Source organism: Amblyomma mixtum, chromosome 9 (assembly GCF_055824585.1).
Source record: "Amblyomma mixtum isolate Tamu chromosome 9, ASM5582458v1, whole genome shotgun sequence".
NCBI classification, from domain to species: domain Eukaryota; kingdom Metazoa; phylum Arthropoda; class Arachnida; order Ixodida; family Ixodidae; genus Amblyomma; species Amblyomma mixtum.
The window spans coordinates 64,129,046-64,146,366 of record NC_143020.1 but is presented as its reverse complement, the minus strand read 5'-3'; the positions used below and the strand labels follow the sequence as shown (position 1 = coordinate 64,146,366).

Genomic DNA, 17,321 nt, shown 5'->3' with positions numbered 1-17,321 from the left:
ATCCTACAACATGCAGGATAATAATTTTACCCTTATTGCAGAGCTTGATGTCAAGAGAAGCCAATACCATGCATTCTAGCAAGTTTTCTATAAAAAAATTTCTTGAAAGCTCTCGGCAAAAAAGTTACGCAAAGTGTACAAGAACATTTTGCATAAAATTAAATTACATATTTGGAATCAGCATTCAAAAATGCATCTTCCATGAAGATTCCATAATTATGACTTGATTAGCAGAAATTTTTTTAAAGACCACTTCCCCCCTGAAGCCAAAAGAAGAGCCACCCCTCCTCTAAAACACCACAAAAATCGGATCAGATGCTTAACTGGCTCACATCTGCGGAAACTGCATGCGCAGCCAACAGGAGTTTCTTCTTAATTCTAGAAATATACAGGCAATTACCAGTGTTTAGTTAAATCTCAAAGAACATAAACCAAAATTTGCTACTTAGTGAGCGATATTTGCTCATGATTAGGTCAGTAGCTTATATACAGGAATTTTTCAAACCAACATATAACTACACAGGCCTCTGCAGACGCCACGACAGTTGCATAGGTGATTTCATTTCATTTCATTTCATTTATTGATACTGTCAGCCTTTCTCAGGCTATTACAGGAGTGGAAAACCTAATAAATTCACATTCAAAACAAGGTACATTTCACAACTGCGATATCGACACAAAAACAAAGGAAAAATCAAACAGTAGATAAGAATAACGCATGCACGTGCTGAGGCAAAACTATTACATTGGTGTACTACGGTCCAGGCAAGATTTTAGGCATTCTATAAAGGCGTCGAGGGAGTTAATATTTACAATGGACTCTGGCAGCATGTTCCATTCTTTAATAACACGAGGAAAAAACTGTACTTAAAACAATCGTTATAAGAACGCGGCACAGGAATATACATGGAATGGTGATGTCTTGATGTTTCATTAGGGTGTATTGTAAAATATGGTGATGTGTTGATATTCAAGTGGCCATGGATTAAAAGGTAAAGAAATTTCAGCCTATCTACCTTAGTGCGGTATTCTAAACTTTTAAGGTTTGCTAATTTACATAATTCGGTCGGTGAATCAGTTCGGCGATATTTATTGAAAATAAAACGGGAAGCAAGTTTCTGAACTTTCTCAATTTTTAATTTGTTAGACGCAGTGTAAGGATCCCAAACAATTTTACCATATTCAATTACAGGTTTTACAAGGGTGTTATAAGTGAGTGTTTTTACATCGGGAGCTGCGTTACGGATTTTGCGTCTTAGTGCCCAAATTGTTTTGCGTGCCTTAGAGCATATATTATTTATGTGAGTATTCCAGGAAAGGTCAGAAGTGAAGGTTAAGCCGAGATACTTATGCTGATGTACTCTATTAACTGGTTTACCTGCAATGGAGTAAGGGTATATCATTATATTTTTCTTTCTAGTAACAGACATAATTACGGATTTATCAGAGTTAAGCACCATCTGCCACTTAGCGCACCAATGTTCTATTGCATGGAGATTAGCGTTCAGTTCTTCTTGATCAGTTGGGGTCCTAATTGTTTTGTATACGACACAGTCATCAGCGAAAAGTCTGATTGGGACTGTGATAGCTTTTGGGAGGTCATTTATGAAGACTAAAAATAAAAGGGGGCCCAAGACACTTCCCTGTGGAACACCTGAAACCACAGGGGAAGAAGACGATTGAAAACCTTCGAGGTGTACAAACTGTTCACGGGAGGTGAGGTAGGAAGAAAACCAGTGTGTTATTTTGGAGTTCCTGAATATAGCATTAATCTTTAGCAGCAACTTTGGATGGGATACCTTATCGAATGCTTTTGAAAAGTCCAAGAATAATATGTCAGTTTGACCACGGCTGTTTATTCCCTCGGAAAGATCGTGAATGGTTTCTATGAGCTGGGTAATTGTAGAAAGGCCTTTTCGGAACCCATGTTGAGAAGGATGAAGTATGTTATTATTTTCAAGATATTCCATAAGGTGTTTAAATACAATATGCTCAAGCAACTTAGAACATGTACAAAGGAGAGAAATTGGTCGGAAATTATTGACAACCGATGTAGAGCCACTCTTATGGACCGGAATAGCTTTGGCATATTTCCAAGCGGACGGGAAAGAACACGAGGTAATGGATATTTGAAAAATTTTTGTTAGGTATTTGGTAACCCACTCTGCATATCTAAGCAGGAATTCATTGGGGATTCCATCAGGGCCAGGGCTTTTCTTTACAGGCAATTGAAGCAGCAAGTTAAGCACTCCTTGCTCTGAGACTTCTAAGTCTTGAACTGGAGGGCAGCCAGGAGCGTCTGCTACTTCTGGTGACAAGCCGTCGTCAGAAGTGAAGACGGATGAAAAGAACGAGTTCAGGTTTTCAGCTCTTTCTGCACTAATTTTGTCTCCATTCTTTTTAGGCTTTGCAGGAATAACATAGTGCCAAAATTTAGTAGGTGCCTCTATTAAAAATTTTTTTAGTGTTACATTATAGAACTTGTCCTTAGCCACCTTGACAAGATGCTTGAGTTGCTTACTCATTTGGCTAATTGCACTGCTATCGCCAGGAACAGACTTAATCCTGTTTGCCCTCCGTTTTCTTTTTAATTTCCGTTTCATGTGTATGATTTCTCTTGTGATCCAGGGATTCTTCTTCCCTGTACATTTTGAAAGCTTTGGAATAAAGTTCGTAATACAATGTTCCACCGTGTTTGAAAAATAGGCCCATAATTTGTCGACGGTAGCACCATTGTCGGCAAGATGCATAAAATCATCAAGTGAACCCTCGAGGCATAAATAGGAGTTTGTTATGACGTACCGGATACCTTGGCTCTGATGCAATACAGAGATTCATCAATGACACATTATAGAAGTGAATGTTATTCATTGCAATGATCGCTGTTTTATTATTAAAACTCAGCGCAGCTCTGCAGTTTTCGCTCTTTCTTTAATTATCAATGACATACATTCAGAAGATGGGACGGCACAGTGGAGGAAAGCAATTACTAGCAGTAAACATGCGAAAAGCTCGACGGTCTACTAATCTTATGCGGTCATCTTTAAATTAGTTTGCAAGATAGATAAATTTGGCAGACTACTGGGTACTTTTCCTATTTTCTTCAGCTACATTATTCAGAGCAAGCTATAGATGTGCTAGGAATATACTCTATGATAAAGAGAAGTCTAAGTAGTCTAGAAGTGTGTGAGAAGGTTTCTTTCCTTACCTCATGCATGGAAATGCATACCACATTCCAAGCCTTCCAAATGTTGACTGTATTTCGAGTTGTCTGCCAGGCTTCTGTCAAACAAATAATTTCGTCAAGAAATTAAAATGTATGTCTAAATATGAGTCAGGCATGAGTACATACTAAAGTATACAATTGCAGCAACCTGCGCTAGATGCATGAAGCTATGTTCAACAGAGTACCCTGATAGGTGATACTCATGTGATTTCTGAGGAGGAGCTGAGGAGATGTCAAGATAAGGTCACGAAGAGGTGCATTGGAACTCAGGCGGGGGTTCGACCACTGGGGCTGGTAGCGGAAAATATGTCCCCGGCAAATTCTGGAGATGTGACCGACCAGACCACATCGGTAACAAACTGGTTGGTCGCGAGGGCACTCTGAACAACATTCCTCGTAGCCACTGTTTGATTGAAGAGGCCATCGTACTCCTGCCCCTGCCGGTGGCGTTGAAGACGAGCTGGCGCACTGGGGTAGAGAAGGGTGATTCGGGTAACGTCGCTGTAATTGTGATAGCATTACAGCGAAGTGTGGTAGGTCCGCTGCACGCACTAGCGTGCATGAGAGAAGAGGAGGAAGTAGAGAGAATACAGATCGGCTCGACCGTTTCTCTTTCGCCATCAAGTCCAGGCTCCAGGAAAGACAACCTATGAGTACATCACTATCCTTCACAGCCTTGTCGGCGACTGCTGGGGTTTGGGAACATGGCGGATGATATGATCAGGGACCAGCTGGTGGAGAAGACCATGAGTTGCTATTTGCGCGAGATTGAAGGCTCCTCCTTGGCGCTGTCGTGCACCGTACATGCTCCTTGCTCGACAGTGCGAACAAGCTTCCCGTGAAGCCAGGGAATTGGCTGAGGAGGTCGCCCCAGTACAGCGTGTTGGATGCGAGTGCGGATCGGGGCAAGCACCACCTCAGGCCCATTGCTGCAAGTGCCAATGTCACCCATCGCAACCTTCTTCTGCAATACCAGAGCGAATGTGCTACCATTGCGGTTCTACGGCCCACCTGGCGAACACCCCCCATGCTGAGCCCGCAGCCGCAAGTGTCATTGGTGCGGCAAGATGGGCCATTTAGAGTTTCTTGGAAGTCGTTCGAGCGTCCAGTTGAGTTCAGGAAGTCGCAGATAGTGCTGACACACCGTCGATGCCGGATGGCTCCAGCAGGGCATCCATTCTCAAGGTTGAAGGTAAAAAAAAAACGGAATTTTTGCCTTGGTCTTGTTTGTAGGCAAGTCCATCCGCTTCCTGACTGACACCAGCTAATCCGTGTATATTTTCTGAAGACCTGTACCACCAATTTTTGCTGATACTTTCCCGCTTAAATCAACCGCAGTTCAACTCTTGGACTATTCTATGTCTCGGATTATAGTCCAAGGGTGTTTTGTTGCCACAGCAAAGTTCCACGACCGTATCGCCTGCATCCTTTTGTACATTGTCTCAGGAGGAACAACACTGCTGGGTCTGGATTCCATTGCAGCCCTACAAATGAAGATCAAAGGTGCATCGTTGGAATGTCGTTCTATAACACCTGATACGCCTCTCCTACCTCCTGAGCTACGTCCACACTTCGAACATCTCTTCTCCAAGGAACTCGAAATTGGCTCCGTGCACAAAGTCAGAGTGCAGGATTCCGTTTCTCCTGTTGCTTGCAAGCTCCGACGGTTGCCGTTTGCCATTCGACAGCAAGTGCCCGAGGAACTCCAGAAGCTTGAAGCTCAGGACATCATTGAACAGGTCAACGCTTCCAAGTTGATTTCTCCCATCATCGTTGCTCAGAAAAAGGATGGCTCCATCCGAATGTGCGTGAGCCGAACAAGACTATTGTGGTTGACAGCTTTCGCTTGCCTCAAAGGGAAGAGCTTCTACATAGCCTGGCTGGGTCACAGTATTTTTTGATGTTGGCCCTCACCTCAGCTTACCATCAAGTACCGCTCAGCCCTGAGAGTCGGGAATTGACCGCATTCATTACCCATAATGGCCTCTTCCGCTTCAAGCGAGTTTGTTTTGGCCTTGCTTCGGCACCTTCAGCTTTTCAGAAGATAATGCACTTGAGTCTAAAAGGGTGCAAGGTTGTCCTCTTCTACATCGACGACATCATTGTCCATGGCAGCACCCAACAGGAGCACCTGACCAGCCTTCGTGCTGTTCTCAAGCACCTGTCCCAAGTGGGACTCAAGCTCAACCACAAACATGCCTTTATGTTCTGAAGCTCACTTTCTTGGGGCATGTTGGCAGCGGTAAAGGACTGTTTCCGCTTTCGAATATGTAAAGCAACAGACAGAAGAACTAGCACAACTGGCAACACATGAAAAGTGTACACATGTTGATGCCACTCGCGATGCAGCTTGCGCCATTACATATCTTCTCTCACGGTTGGCGTGGGCACGGTTAAATATATGTAATAAAAGAGATTATCAGGACCATATAGTCAACCTCAATTAGGTATCATTGACGAAGACAAGTTTGATTTGTGCACAAGGTATTATAGTTTATTAAAAACTCTGTGGGTTGTGAGTGGCGAGTTGAGTTGGTATAGCTCTATGCTTGTGACCTTCCAGTGTGATCGAAAGCAAAGTCGAATTTTGACACTGTTGGTTTCGATATCGCACCCGATGGAGCACAACGCTTGAATTTTATATCCGGCTTAACTTGTACGTGCAACAGTTTGCTCGTCGTCACTGCGTACTGCCCGAATAGAAACTATATGTGGCGATTCCTCTCCACTGTATTGAAACTACAATCTGCCGACGCGTAAAATGCACAGCACTAGAAAGCAACCAGCTCGATGCCGCCATGCGCAATGCATGTCACGCATACCTAGCTGAACTCATTGCATAACCAGGGCCTTAAATTTGTTACAAGAACCTGATCATGAGTAGAGTTTTAAAATACCGCTCCTCTCCGGGCTTATTTTCAGAAAATGTGATTACGTGACGCTAATCAATGAGATCCTTTGGAGGTGCACTTCGTTAATTGCAATTGTAGAACGTTCTACTGCGGCAGTTGTAATAGATTTCGGCACATTTGTTGTGGAGTAGAGGAGGTATTACCCTAGTGTGCGAGCTCCCTGGTCCCTTTTCCGCAACATACAGAGACTTCCGAATTTTTTTTTAAATATTCGTTGGCGCAAATATTAAGAGACCAAATATCGCTCACAAGATAGCGTACATTTCTCTTGCATTGAGTTTTATGACACATAACCGACTACAACTAGCATGCACCAACCAAAGGATCGAATTTGTTCGCTATTAAGAAACCTCTGAGATACTGATAAAATCTCAGTTTGATAACCATGTTTTTTTTTTTAATATAAGAACACGAGACACGTAAACAAGCACACTTTCTCCAATGAGCAAACAGAGTGAAAAGACCGGGAGACATTCAAAATAGAACAGTGGCAAGTATACTTTCCTCAAAATATGAAATCGAGCTTGAAGAGTCCAGCTGAAATTTGCAAAGGAATGACAAACACATTGAGTGGTGTTAGTTCTGCAATGTTGGGGACAATATCGGTGATCATGTCTCATGCTTATGAAAAACCAGCCAAAAAGACGGGAACAAAGGAGCGACGAGGCACACACAACGGCAGTCGTTGTGTGTGCCTCGTCTCTCCTTTGTCCTTGTCTTTTTGGCTGGTTTTTCATAAGTATGTACGAACTAACCCCGATTTCAACTCTCCTATCATGTCTCGTCAGAGAATTGGAAAATCAAACACCACACACACGTGAAAGTGGCTTTGCCGGCTGGATATCGCCATTTCCAGTTCAGATAGAGATACAACCCTTCCTCCGAAAAAAAAAAAGAATTCTGTGTGGCACTTTTGTGTGCATTAAAGGGCCCTTGAAAATGGTGTTTGAGGTTGGCTATAAAATGCTTGCATTACATACAGTACAAGCCATCGACCGTTCATGCCGCGTACAAGACCTCAAAAGCGAGCCAATAATTTAGAATACAATTCCAAGAACTCCCCCTTCCGTGCCTTGAGGCGACCAGAGATGCCGAGCTTTCGCTTGAATCCCCGCGCATTGAGTCATGTAGCCCTCTTTACGTCAGTAGCAAAATGCCATCATTGGTTCGCCGTGCCAGCGCCGTCAATGCCAAACCAGTTTAGCAAGCATTGCCTCCGCTCCCTGGGAGATTCCCACACACATCGGCGGTCGACCGACCGACATTTCAGCGTGCAAAAAGTGACGAGAGGAGACGGAAAGGCGCAAAGGCGCGGGAATTTAAATTTTGACTACAAATAACTCGGCTTCCAAAAAACGTATAAAAAAAATTTTGCTGGAGGACATTTGTGACGGTGCGTACTTTAGCATCCTAAGCATATCGCATCTTTGTTGCGACCCCCTTAATAAATAAGCGCAAGGTAGCATACATTACGAAGTATAAAATGGGGAAAATCAAGCATGCTCTAAAGAGCGCAGGTAGCCTAAAAGCAGTAAAGAGAAAACTAGGCACAGGTAAAAACCAGGTGTATGTCTAAGAGACAAAGAGGGCAATGTCATTAGCAATATGGATAAGATAGTTAAAGAAGCCAAAGAGTTCTACACAAATCTATACAGTAGCAGATGTAATTGGAACATTACTGAGGGGCAGCAGAGCACAGCAATGAGACATCCCGCCAGTAACGAAGGAGGAAACCTTAGGAATAATGCAAAGGGGGAAAGCAGCTGGTGAGGATCAGGTAACGGCAGATTTGTCGAAGGATGGAGGAGAGATTGTGCTAGAAAAACTAGCAACCCTGTATACACAACGCCTTGTGACCTCTACCGTACCAAGTGCTACCGTACCAAACGCTAAGATTATCTTAATGCGTAAGAAAGGAGATGTCAAGGACTTGAAGAATTACAGACCGATTGGTTTACTGTCAGGTGCCTACAAGGTATTTACTAAGGTAATCGCCAATAGGTGACGACAACCATAGACTTCAATCAACCAAATGATCAGGCATGCTTTTGTAAAGGATACTCGACAACAGACCATACTCACGCTATCAATCAGGTGACAGAGAAATGTGCAGAATATAACCAACCCTTATGTATAGTCTTCACTGATTACGAGAAAGCATTTGACTCAGTGGAAACCTCAGCTGTCATGCAGGCATTGTGGAATCAGGGTGTAGAAGAGTGTTATGTGAAAATATTGGAAGATATTTATGACGATTGTACAGCTACCATAGTCCTTCAAAAAGTCAATGATAAAATTCCAATAAGCAAAGATGTCAGGCAGGGAGACATGATCTCAGCAATCCTATTCACCGCCTGTTCAGAGGAGGTATTCCGAGGCCTGAAATGGGAACAGTTGGGGATAAGTGTTAATGGTGAATGCCTAAGTAATCTGCGATTCGCTGCTGACACTCAGGACAAGAACTGCAAAGCATAATAAATGAGTTAGACAGGCAGAGCAGAAGGTGGGGCTAAAAATTAACATGAAGAAAATCAAAGTAATGTTGAACAGTCTAGCAAGGAAATAGCACAATTGGTAGCAAGGTACTGGAAGTAGTAAGAGAATATGTCTATTAAGGGCTCGCAGTGACCGCTGATCCAGATCATGAGAGGGAAATAACTAGAAGAATATAAATATAGTGGAGCGCATACGGCAGGTTCTCTCACATCATGAATGGCAATTTATCAATATGCCTCTGGAGGAAAGTATACAACAGCTGTATCTTACTGGTACTCACCTATGGGGCAGGAACGTGGAGGCTAATGAAGAGGGTTCCGCTTAATTTAAGGACAACTGAGCAAGCTATGGAAAGAAAAATGATAGGTGTAAAGTTAAGAGATCGGAAGTGGGCGGAGTGGGTGAGGGAACAAACGCGGGTTAATGACATCCTAGTTGAAATCAAGAGGAAGAAGTGGGCTTGGGAAGGGCATGCAATGCGAAGGCAGGATAACTGCTGGTCCTTAAGGGTAACGCAGTGGATACCAAGAGAAGGCAGGCATAGCAAAGGTGGCAGAATGTTAGGTGGGCCGATGAGATCTTGTTTGCGGGGATAGGGTGGCCGCAACTGGCAAAGGACAGGGTTAATTGGAGAGACATGAGAAAGGCCTTTGCCCTGCAGTGGCCATAGTCAGGCTGATGATGGTGATGACTTCAACTCCAAATCAGAATCATCCTTTCATTGGCAGAAATATTTTTCCAACACCAATTTTCAAGTCGTCCTACAATACAGGATATAATAGGCAAATTCGCTGCTTGTTACGGGTGGCAAACCTTTAAACATTTGACATGGACTTTAAAATCACATTTCTCATTACAGGTGATGGATTGCTTATAACAATGGACAGAAATGGTTAGTTTTTATAGCAAAATTGCAACGTATTCGATGGGGATGAATTTCAAAACTGGTGTCCAGAGAAGGCTGTCTGGTCTCTCTCAAAACATACAACGCATAAGAGTGAACGAACTCAATACAATCTTTGCACATGAAAAGTTAAGACTCTCTCGGACCGATGCTAGCAGGCGCAAGTTTTTGCTAAATAAGCTTTCAGTTACTCCACATAAAAGCGGTGTCCTGTATGGGGAAGACTCCACAACGTGCAACAGAGAGGAACAGGCAATATTCATTTTGAGTTCACTTAAAAGGTTGCTCATCGATATTTATTAGAATGATTGTGTGCAACGGCATGTCTATGTACTGAATACACAGTGGTTGTAAAATGAGAAGTTTAAACTTTTATTCAAAGCAACTAAAAAAACAAGCACACGATAATGCATCACTGGCAATGCAATTCCATCAGACAAAATTGCCTTGTTGTGGGGAACAGCACTGAGTGCTAGAGAGAGTGATGATAGCAATTCTTTCCGGGATGCAAGGCACAAAGGCTTCCAAGGATGCTCGAAGTATAAGATTAAAAAAAACCCTTTTTAAGAACTGCACTGCTCTTCAATTTTAATGCACAATATGTCAAGCAAGTGAGCTTCACAAAGAGCCAGAATGTATTGAAGATTTTGTAACGGCAACTGTAATAAAATACTAAGGTGCACTAAGGAATTTCACACAATGGACCCAAATTACGAGGTTTACAATACAGTACAAGATTGCAATGTTTGTCGCAGACACTAATCACAGTATTTTTTGTTTCAGCAGCCATGACCCTTGCAGCATGTTATCATGAACACCTATTTAAAATGATAAGGCTTTTTCAAGTAACATCAACACAACAAAGAAGCTAGCACAATGTGAAGTGGTCACAAACAGGTGGTATTCTGACAGACGACACAGATTAAAGATGGTGCAGAAAAAATGCTCCACAAATATTATGCCATTTATATTCAGCGGAGACAGTGGTCTGAGAAATGGTGATGCATATGTTAGTGAACTCTTTTGTTGGCTTTCATTACAAAGAACAAATTACTGTTAAACCTGTAAATTTAAGCAAGGCACATCATTTTGAGGCTGGACAACCACTACCACTAACACCGCTTGAATAAACGAACAAAAATTTTCACAGGAGCAGGTTTTCCTGTGTTATCATGAAAACAGTTCCAGACAGAGTGATACTAATGAGCTAAATTATAATTAAGCTCCCAAAAATTATCCCAGTCAGACTGCACGCATAAAATGAATTATTGTGCGACCTTCCAGTCCCCCACATCTCTTCATTGAGGCAGAGTGACAACTAGCACCAGTGAATAATATTGGGTACACGGTTTTTGAATGTAATCCCCTAAGAACGAAGTGATGCCATTCAGATATGAACATGATCTTATTTCCATTTATGCAAGTTTACGTGCACTGCAGGCTCACCCTCCGTGATCAGGAAATACTCGGAGCGAGCGTCTGTCTCATCTAAGGGAACAACAAATGTCATTTTCAGACAAGTTTGCCAAAAGGAACAAAACTGACATTCACAGAGTAGTCAGCTAGATTCTTGTTAGCTTCTGCGCAAATTGGTAGTTAGCAAAACATATATACCAGGGGCATTATGGACAACTGCTATTTTTGGTGAAGAGCCTTCATGTGGTGGTTCAAATTTTGCCTCTTACTGAATCTCTTTTGGCACAAGTCACACTGGTAGGGCTTTTCACCCTTATGGGTTCTAACGTGAGTCACAAGGCGTGAATGTACTACAAAGGCCATGGGGCACAGTTGGCACTGAAAGGGCTTTTCACCCGTGTGGGTACGGATGTGTGCCACCAGGCTGTTGCTGTGTGCAAAGCTGCTACCACAGTGGTCACAACGGTAAGGACGTTCGCCTGTATGAGTGCGCTGATGTACCCCCAGACTCGCCCTTTGTGCAAAGCTGCTACCACAGTGGTCGCAACGGTAAGGACGTTCGCCTGTGTGAGTGCGCTGGTGTACTACCAGGTGATTCTTCACTGCAAAGCTGTTCCCACAGTCATCACAGTGGTATGGGCGGTCACCTGTGTGAGTGCGCTCATGTGCCTTTAAGGTGGAACTTAGTGCAAAGCTCTTTCCACAGTTCTTACAATGGTATGGGCGGTCGCCTGTATGGACTCTGAGATGCTGAACTAGATGGTATCTTCTTTTGAATGCCTTGCTGCAGTGGGTGCATTTGTGAACCTTATTTCCTGTGGGATTGCCCTGGCGGTTACCGATACCAGGAGTAGATTCCATGCAGTGGCTCACAGGGTGCCTTTCACTGGTTGAATCTTCCACAGCAGGTGCGTCATGGTCGCTCTGCGTGACGACTGAACCTGTGTTGCACAGGCAGAGTAATTTAAACAAACTGAGAGAACCAACAATTCACAGTTCTCTTGGAACTAGGAATAAATGTTGAACGCAGCAGACACACTCATCAAAAGATGTTGATGTCTATCGAAAGTTTCATTCAACAGATCAGCCTCAAAGAGAACTCATGCCTGAAACAACATGTCTCTACAGTCAATTCTGCATTCAGGCAAAAAACATTTAGGCTGCAAGAAATGTCATCACTGCTAAAAAAAATACGGCAGCCGTTGTACTCTATCCAAAGTTGCTGCATTTGACCCTTACGCTTACATAAACTGGCATCGTGACAGACACCGCCCAAAGCCCACCCAAGTGGGCTTGACCCTTCCAGTCATCTGCCGCACTGTGCCCAACTGCGGAAAATTTTACGTCTGGTCAGTTCAGGCCATGGCTTGACACACAGTTTTGCCTGCTGTTTCTGTAGGGAAAATTTCGCGCCGTTTGGTTAGAATTATTGTAGCCCACAAATTAACTATTTGGCTTTCCTTGCGAGGATAGCTCCCCACACTGACGCAAAATTATTTTATTGATGACATGGTTTTAAAGGCAACAAATGGTGCCAGAAAATCATTGCATGACTTCCATTCCAGTAGGCGAATGTTATTGACAGTTGTCAAATGAGTTTGTAGAAAAGAAGGTGTCTTTAGTGACAAAGAAAACTATGTGCCCCCTGCGACAAGAATTGTGAGCTGTATGCAGTGAGAGAATGGTAAAAGGAGGCAGACGAGAGAGGGTGTTTTTTTTTATGATTGGCAAGAGGAAGCCTGGCCTCCACCTGTGAGGTACCACGCTCTAAACAAGTACGGGTGAAACCCGACCAAAGCTGAACAATAATGCTTTAAATATGTGTCTATAACCAAATCTTGATGTGGCAGTCACTTTCTTTGCGGTGCACTAGAAGGCCCAAAAGAATGCTGACCAGTGTAGTAGTCACAGGAAAAAATACACTAGACCAGAAAGGGTCAATAGCTAAACAAGTAGCTGTCGCCTAAGCTTAGCCCACTGGCATTTTTTTCTTTCATTTGGTCTGTGTAGGTAGGCCAAGGCTAGAAGCCAAAAGCCTAAGGAAGCCTTGGTCCCCTGTGCAATTTCTTGCATCAATGAACAGAACTCACAGCAGTGACAGTTCAGTGATTAGAGTTAAAATATCACAGAAAAATACTTTCCAGAAAATCGAAGGCATATATCACCATCATTCACCACAGTTACGTAAACTGAACCTTCCGTATCCTACAAACTGCTCTTTGAGAAACAACCTTCAGGAGAGCATATATGGAGAAAAAGTGTAGATTCTAACCTGGTGAGTCATGTCCAGAAGGTACAGCACGTTTGTGGTCCCTGGAGCGCAAGCCTGCATGTGAAGACCAGATTACATCCACTAAGACACTAAGCTGATGTGGTGTTATATGCATGACACGGTGAATATGGAACACAATGGAACAAAAAAGATTTTCCAGGTAGTGTAGGTCCGGCTTGAAAAGAAGTGTGTTGAAAAGCAAACATTTGTTTTAGTTCTGCATGAAGACAACTACAATACTTATGCTCACAGAAACCTGACAACTGCCTAAAAATTTATAGGCCTACTGGAAACGAGCCAACAGCCATTGCATTGAAGAATGAACTTGCACCATTTTTCGCTTCATAGGAAGGACAGCAAAAGTCTCCCTACGCAGGCTTAAGAAGTAACGAGTGTAATTAATTCATGCTTAATGATAAAAACACTGATACAGCCACTATTTCTTTATCAAACCATTTGTGGTAACTGTATTGTGCAGAAAAAAACTTCCACAAAATGGCTACTGGTAAAAACGCCCAGTTTAAAGCTGCCCATGAGTGTTGAAAATATGCCCAACAGGATGTTCCGCCTCCACTGTCTATAAGAGTGCAATTAATAGAGCAGAAGCACATCTGACACTGTACTCTGTCTTATGTGCAGTCAGAGCATACCACATTTACTTGTGCAACACCCACATCTCCAATTTTGGGACAACAAACCAGGGGGGTAAAGAGGAAGGAACTATCGTGAACGAGTTTCTCAATGCACTGCTCTAAATGAGGTTTAAGGTGACCGGGTTTTCTAACACCATGGAAGGCAGTGAAGAAGTCCATCCCTGCAAACATGATGATGAGGTGAGCTCACTGGACAGCAACGAGAGTGAGAGCTGATGATGACAGCGATGAAATTTTATGACGCAAGGGCGGCTTTGGTCAAAGAGCACCGTGGCACAAGGAACTTTCGTCAACACAAGGGGAACTCAAAGGCTTATTTCCAAGCATTCCACCCAACAGAAGCCAGAAGGAAAGCTTGCGTATTGTACCACAGGTGGGTACCCAGTGGCGCAGGGAATCCAACCCTGCACATCCAACATGTGAGATGCATGCTCCAATGACTAGACCATCGTTGCAGGGAGAGTGAATGTGGCGAGAAACAGCGAATAAAAGTGCGACTTGTGATCAGTTATTGCAATATTCTGAGCAGAAATCACAGCTAGCGCTACACTCATTTTACAGACATTTCGTGATGCAAGGGAACCAGTCAGGGAAAACTAAAAAACAAACACTGCGGATCAGTAAATATGGTAAAACTGGCACTGCATTGTGCAATAGTGTATAGCATCACAAGAGCACAAAGCTTAACAAAAACAAAGGCCAATTTTTTTAAATTGCTTTGCATTATAATAACACAATTTCCAGCTCAAAAACAAATCAAAGCCCATACCAACACCATAACATCAAATCCACACACGATGAATTCCAGAGGTGCAGATCAACATTCAGTTTTGCTAGCAAACTAAAACAAACATTGTCACAGTATACTCTATACAGATAAATGTAACCTGCTCTTAAAAAGGCCTCAAAATGAAATGAAAGATGTTAAATGCACGCTAAATGAACACAGCATTGATTATAGTCTGGAAAGTCACTAATGCTAAGAGTACACTGATCATAGTGTACTCTTCAGCAAAGTCAAAAAGGTGTTCATAAACCAGAAAAGAGCGAATACAATAAAATATAAAATTCACCACACAATACAGCACAGGTATTGTAAAGCTGCAGTCTTCACAAAGCCCCAACCAGTAGTGCAAAATGGTGGAGTTATATCGAATTATGTAAGCAAGCATTCACAGATTCGATTTCATATAGCACAAAAATCAGGATAAAGATTGATGTGTCACACACAGAAGCATGAAAGGCTAACAGTTCCGATATATGCAGTTTTGATCATTTATATTGCTGCTTCAATTGCAAAAGATTTTTGTATAAATTAAAAAATTAATTCGTGCACATAACAGAGCAATCACGCAGGTACCGGCATAACTGCATTTCGTGCTTTCACGCAATGTCACACACAAAGTTTTTCACAATGATCATCACCTCAGAGACGACTTTGCTTTGATTTCAGAATAACATGATGGGATAGGATTCAACACATTTCTCACCAATAAGAATGGCATCATTTTCTGCCTTTTGTATTTTTGATTGAAAATAATATTTTGGAACCAATGGGCCTCCTTTATTAAAGGTGCGCACCAGATGCTTACTTTTTTTTTTTCAATTCTCCGTGTCACAAAGTTACTTGACGAAGTGACATGCAATGTCCTACTGACACCTGCACAGACTTCCCTACAAAAATATGCAACATCTCCTGAATGTTATAACTGCCCTAAAACATATTCCAATCTGAATCATTGTCTTCTAGAATGCCCCACGGCCATTCAGCCTCTGAGTGACCAACTAATGATTCTATGAGTACTACTAACATGGGCGTCCGGAGGGGGGGGGCAAGGGTGGGCGGCTGCACCCCCCTGGAAAATCACTCACTCGAACCGTGAGTGATGGCCGCACGCCAGGGGCGGTGGTGCGCTCAGCCAAAAGGGTAAAAGCAGCCCCTCTTCCACGCTTTGGGTCACATCTGCGAAACGCGCCGCGTACGGGCGCGCGTCGTTCCGCCGTTTTCAAACCACGCCATCGTTAGCTCTACTAAAGGGCGACCTGTTGCAGAAGTACAGCGGCACCGGCGAGCATGTGTTTCGAGTAGTCTTGAGATGGGTGTCTGTTTCTTTGATCTCTAGAGAGAGAAAGACAGGGAGGCAGACAGTGCACCTTGTTTTCGCCTTCGTCGCTCGCTATAATCAGGATACGTTCGTACGCCGGCCACCGATGAATTCTTCAGGAGGGAAAGACAAATCAGCCGTGTCCACCCCCGCTTTGTCGGGCTGCGCAGGGGCAAGCGGGCGATGAGTTGGCGCCGCCGCCGCTCGCTGTCTCCTCCGATCCACGGGAGAGCGCAGTTCGGTAGAAGCGCCGCTTTCAAAATCTTCGGCAAAGATGATTATCTGCTTTTGTTCACGGCGACGCAGTCTCCAGAGGCGCCCCCACACCAGCGTTCCTTGCGTCTTCTCCGAAAACCAGCGCCTTTGGTCAAGGCAGCCCGATGGCGCCTGCATGGCTCGCCTGTCACCTCTGGCTGGGCCTCAAATCACAACAGCGCCCATGTACTGTGCGATGTCAGATGGTAAAGAGACCCAGGTGGTCGACATTATCCGGAACTCTGTACTACTTCGTCCCTAATAGCCTGAGTCGTTTAGGGGCTCTGAAACCCATAAAAACACAAAAACAAATTTTCCGACCGGAGTGGCGAGTGTCAATTCCCCTCGGAAGTCGCGCGGCGTTCCTTTCACCCCCAAAGTGTGCATTCGGGGATATTGCGGCAAGTAAGCCATGCACGTGTGCGCGCCTGTGCTTTTAGTGGCCGGTTGTCAACGAAGGTGAGAACAACCAAGACAGCGGACGAGAAAACGACGAGCGGCGAGCAGTGTGCGTGCGGTTGCTCGACTGTGCGGATGCGCGAGCGCAAGATGGAGCGAGGTGTATGAAGCTGCGAGCGTGCATTTATCTTGTAAATAAGTTTTCGTTGTATATATAGTCACCTTTTGTTTTCAACGCACGCGTTCAACCGTTTTTCCAATCAATATGTGTATGATGAGTGTGCACCGAGAGCGTGTAATGAAGCACAGAAATGAATTTACCACCCGTGTAATCACGCAATTCGCCCAGAAAAATCCGAGGCGCCTACAGTTGCTGTTCAAGGAAGACTGACTGAGTGACTGTAGTTGCGTGTTTGTGAACATATTGTGCTGTGTGCTGGTCATCAATCCGGGTGAGTCGAGAACCCGTATGCATGCAGCAAGACTGAGCACTCTTCTCCACGAAGTAATCGTATCTTTTTGCATTTTTTTATTAATTTTAAATGTTTCTTCGTTGATAAACAGCAATGTATCTCTCCTAGCCACGCTTTAATGTTGGCAATCCACCAAGTAAAGAATTTTCAGTTGTGTTTCCAGCGTTGTCCTGTGTACTTCTCCTCCTTGTGAATGCGTCCTTTTCGCTG

General features: G+C 43.6%; 1 protein-coding gene across 1 annotated transcript in view; it reads right to left on the bottom strand.

Moving 5' to 3' along the window:
• Positions 1-9,922: 9,922 nt before the first annotated feature.
• The window catches only part of LOC149329374 (uncharacterized), a 66,414-nt gene continuing 59,015 nt past the window's right edge, over positions 9,923-17,321 (bottom strand). Inside the window, exons 5-6 of the mRNA XM_089560224.1 lie at positions 13,227-13,280; positions 9,923-11,895 (exon numbers count right to left, since the gene is read on the bottom strand). Of these exons, the coding sequence (XP_089416350.1) occupies positions 11,174-11,895; positions 13,227-13,280 (776 nt within the window). The 3' untranslated portion in view covers positions 9,923-11,173. The remainder of the gene's footprint in view (positions 11,896-13,226; positions 13,281-17,321) is intronic.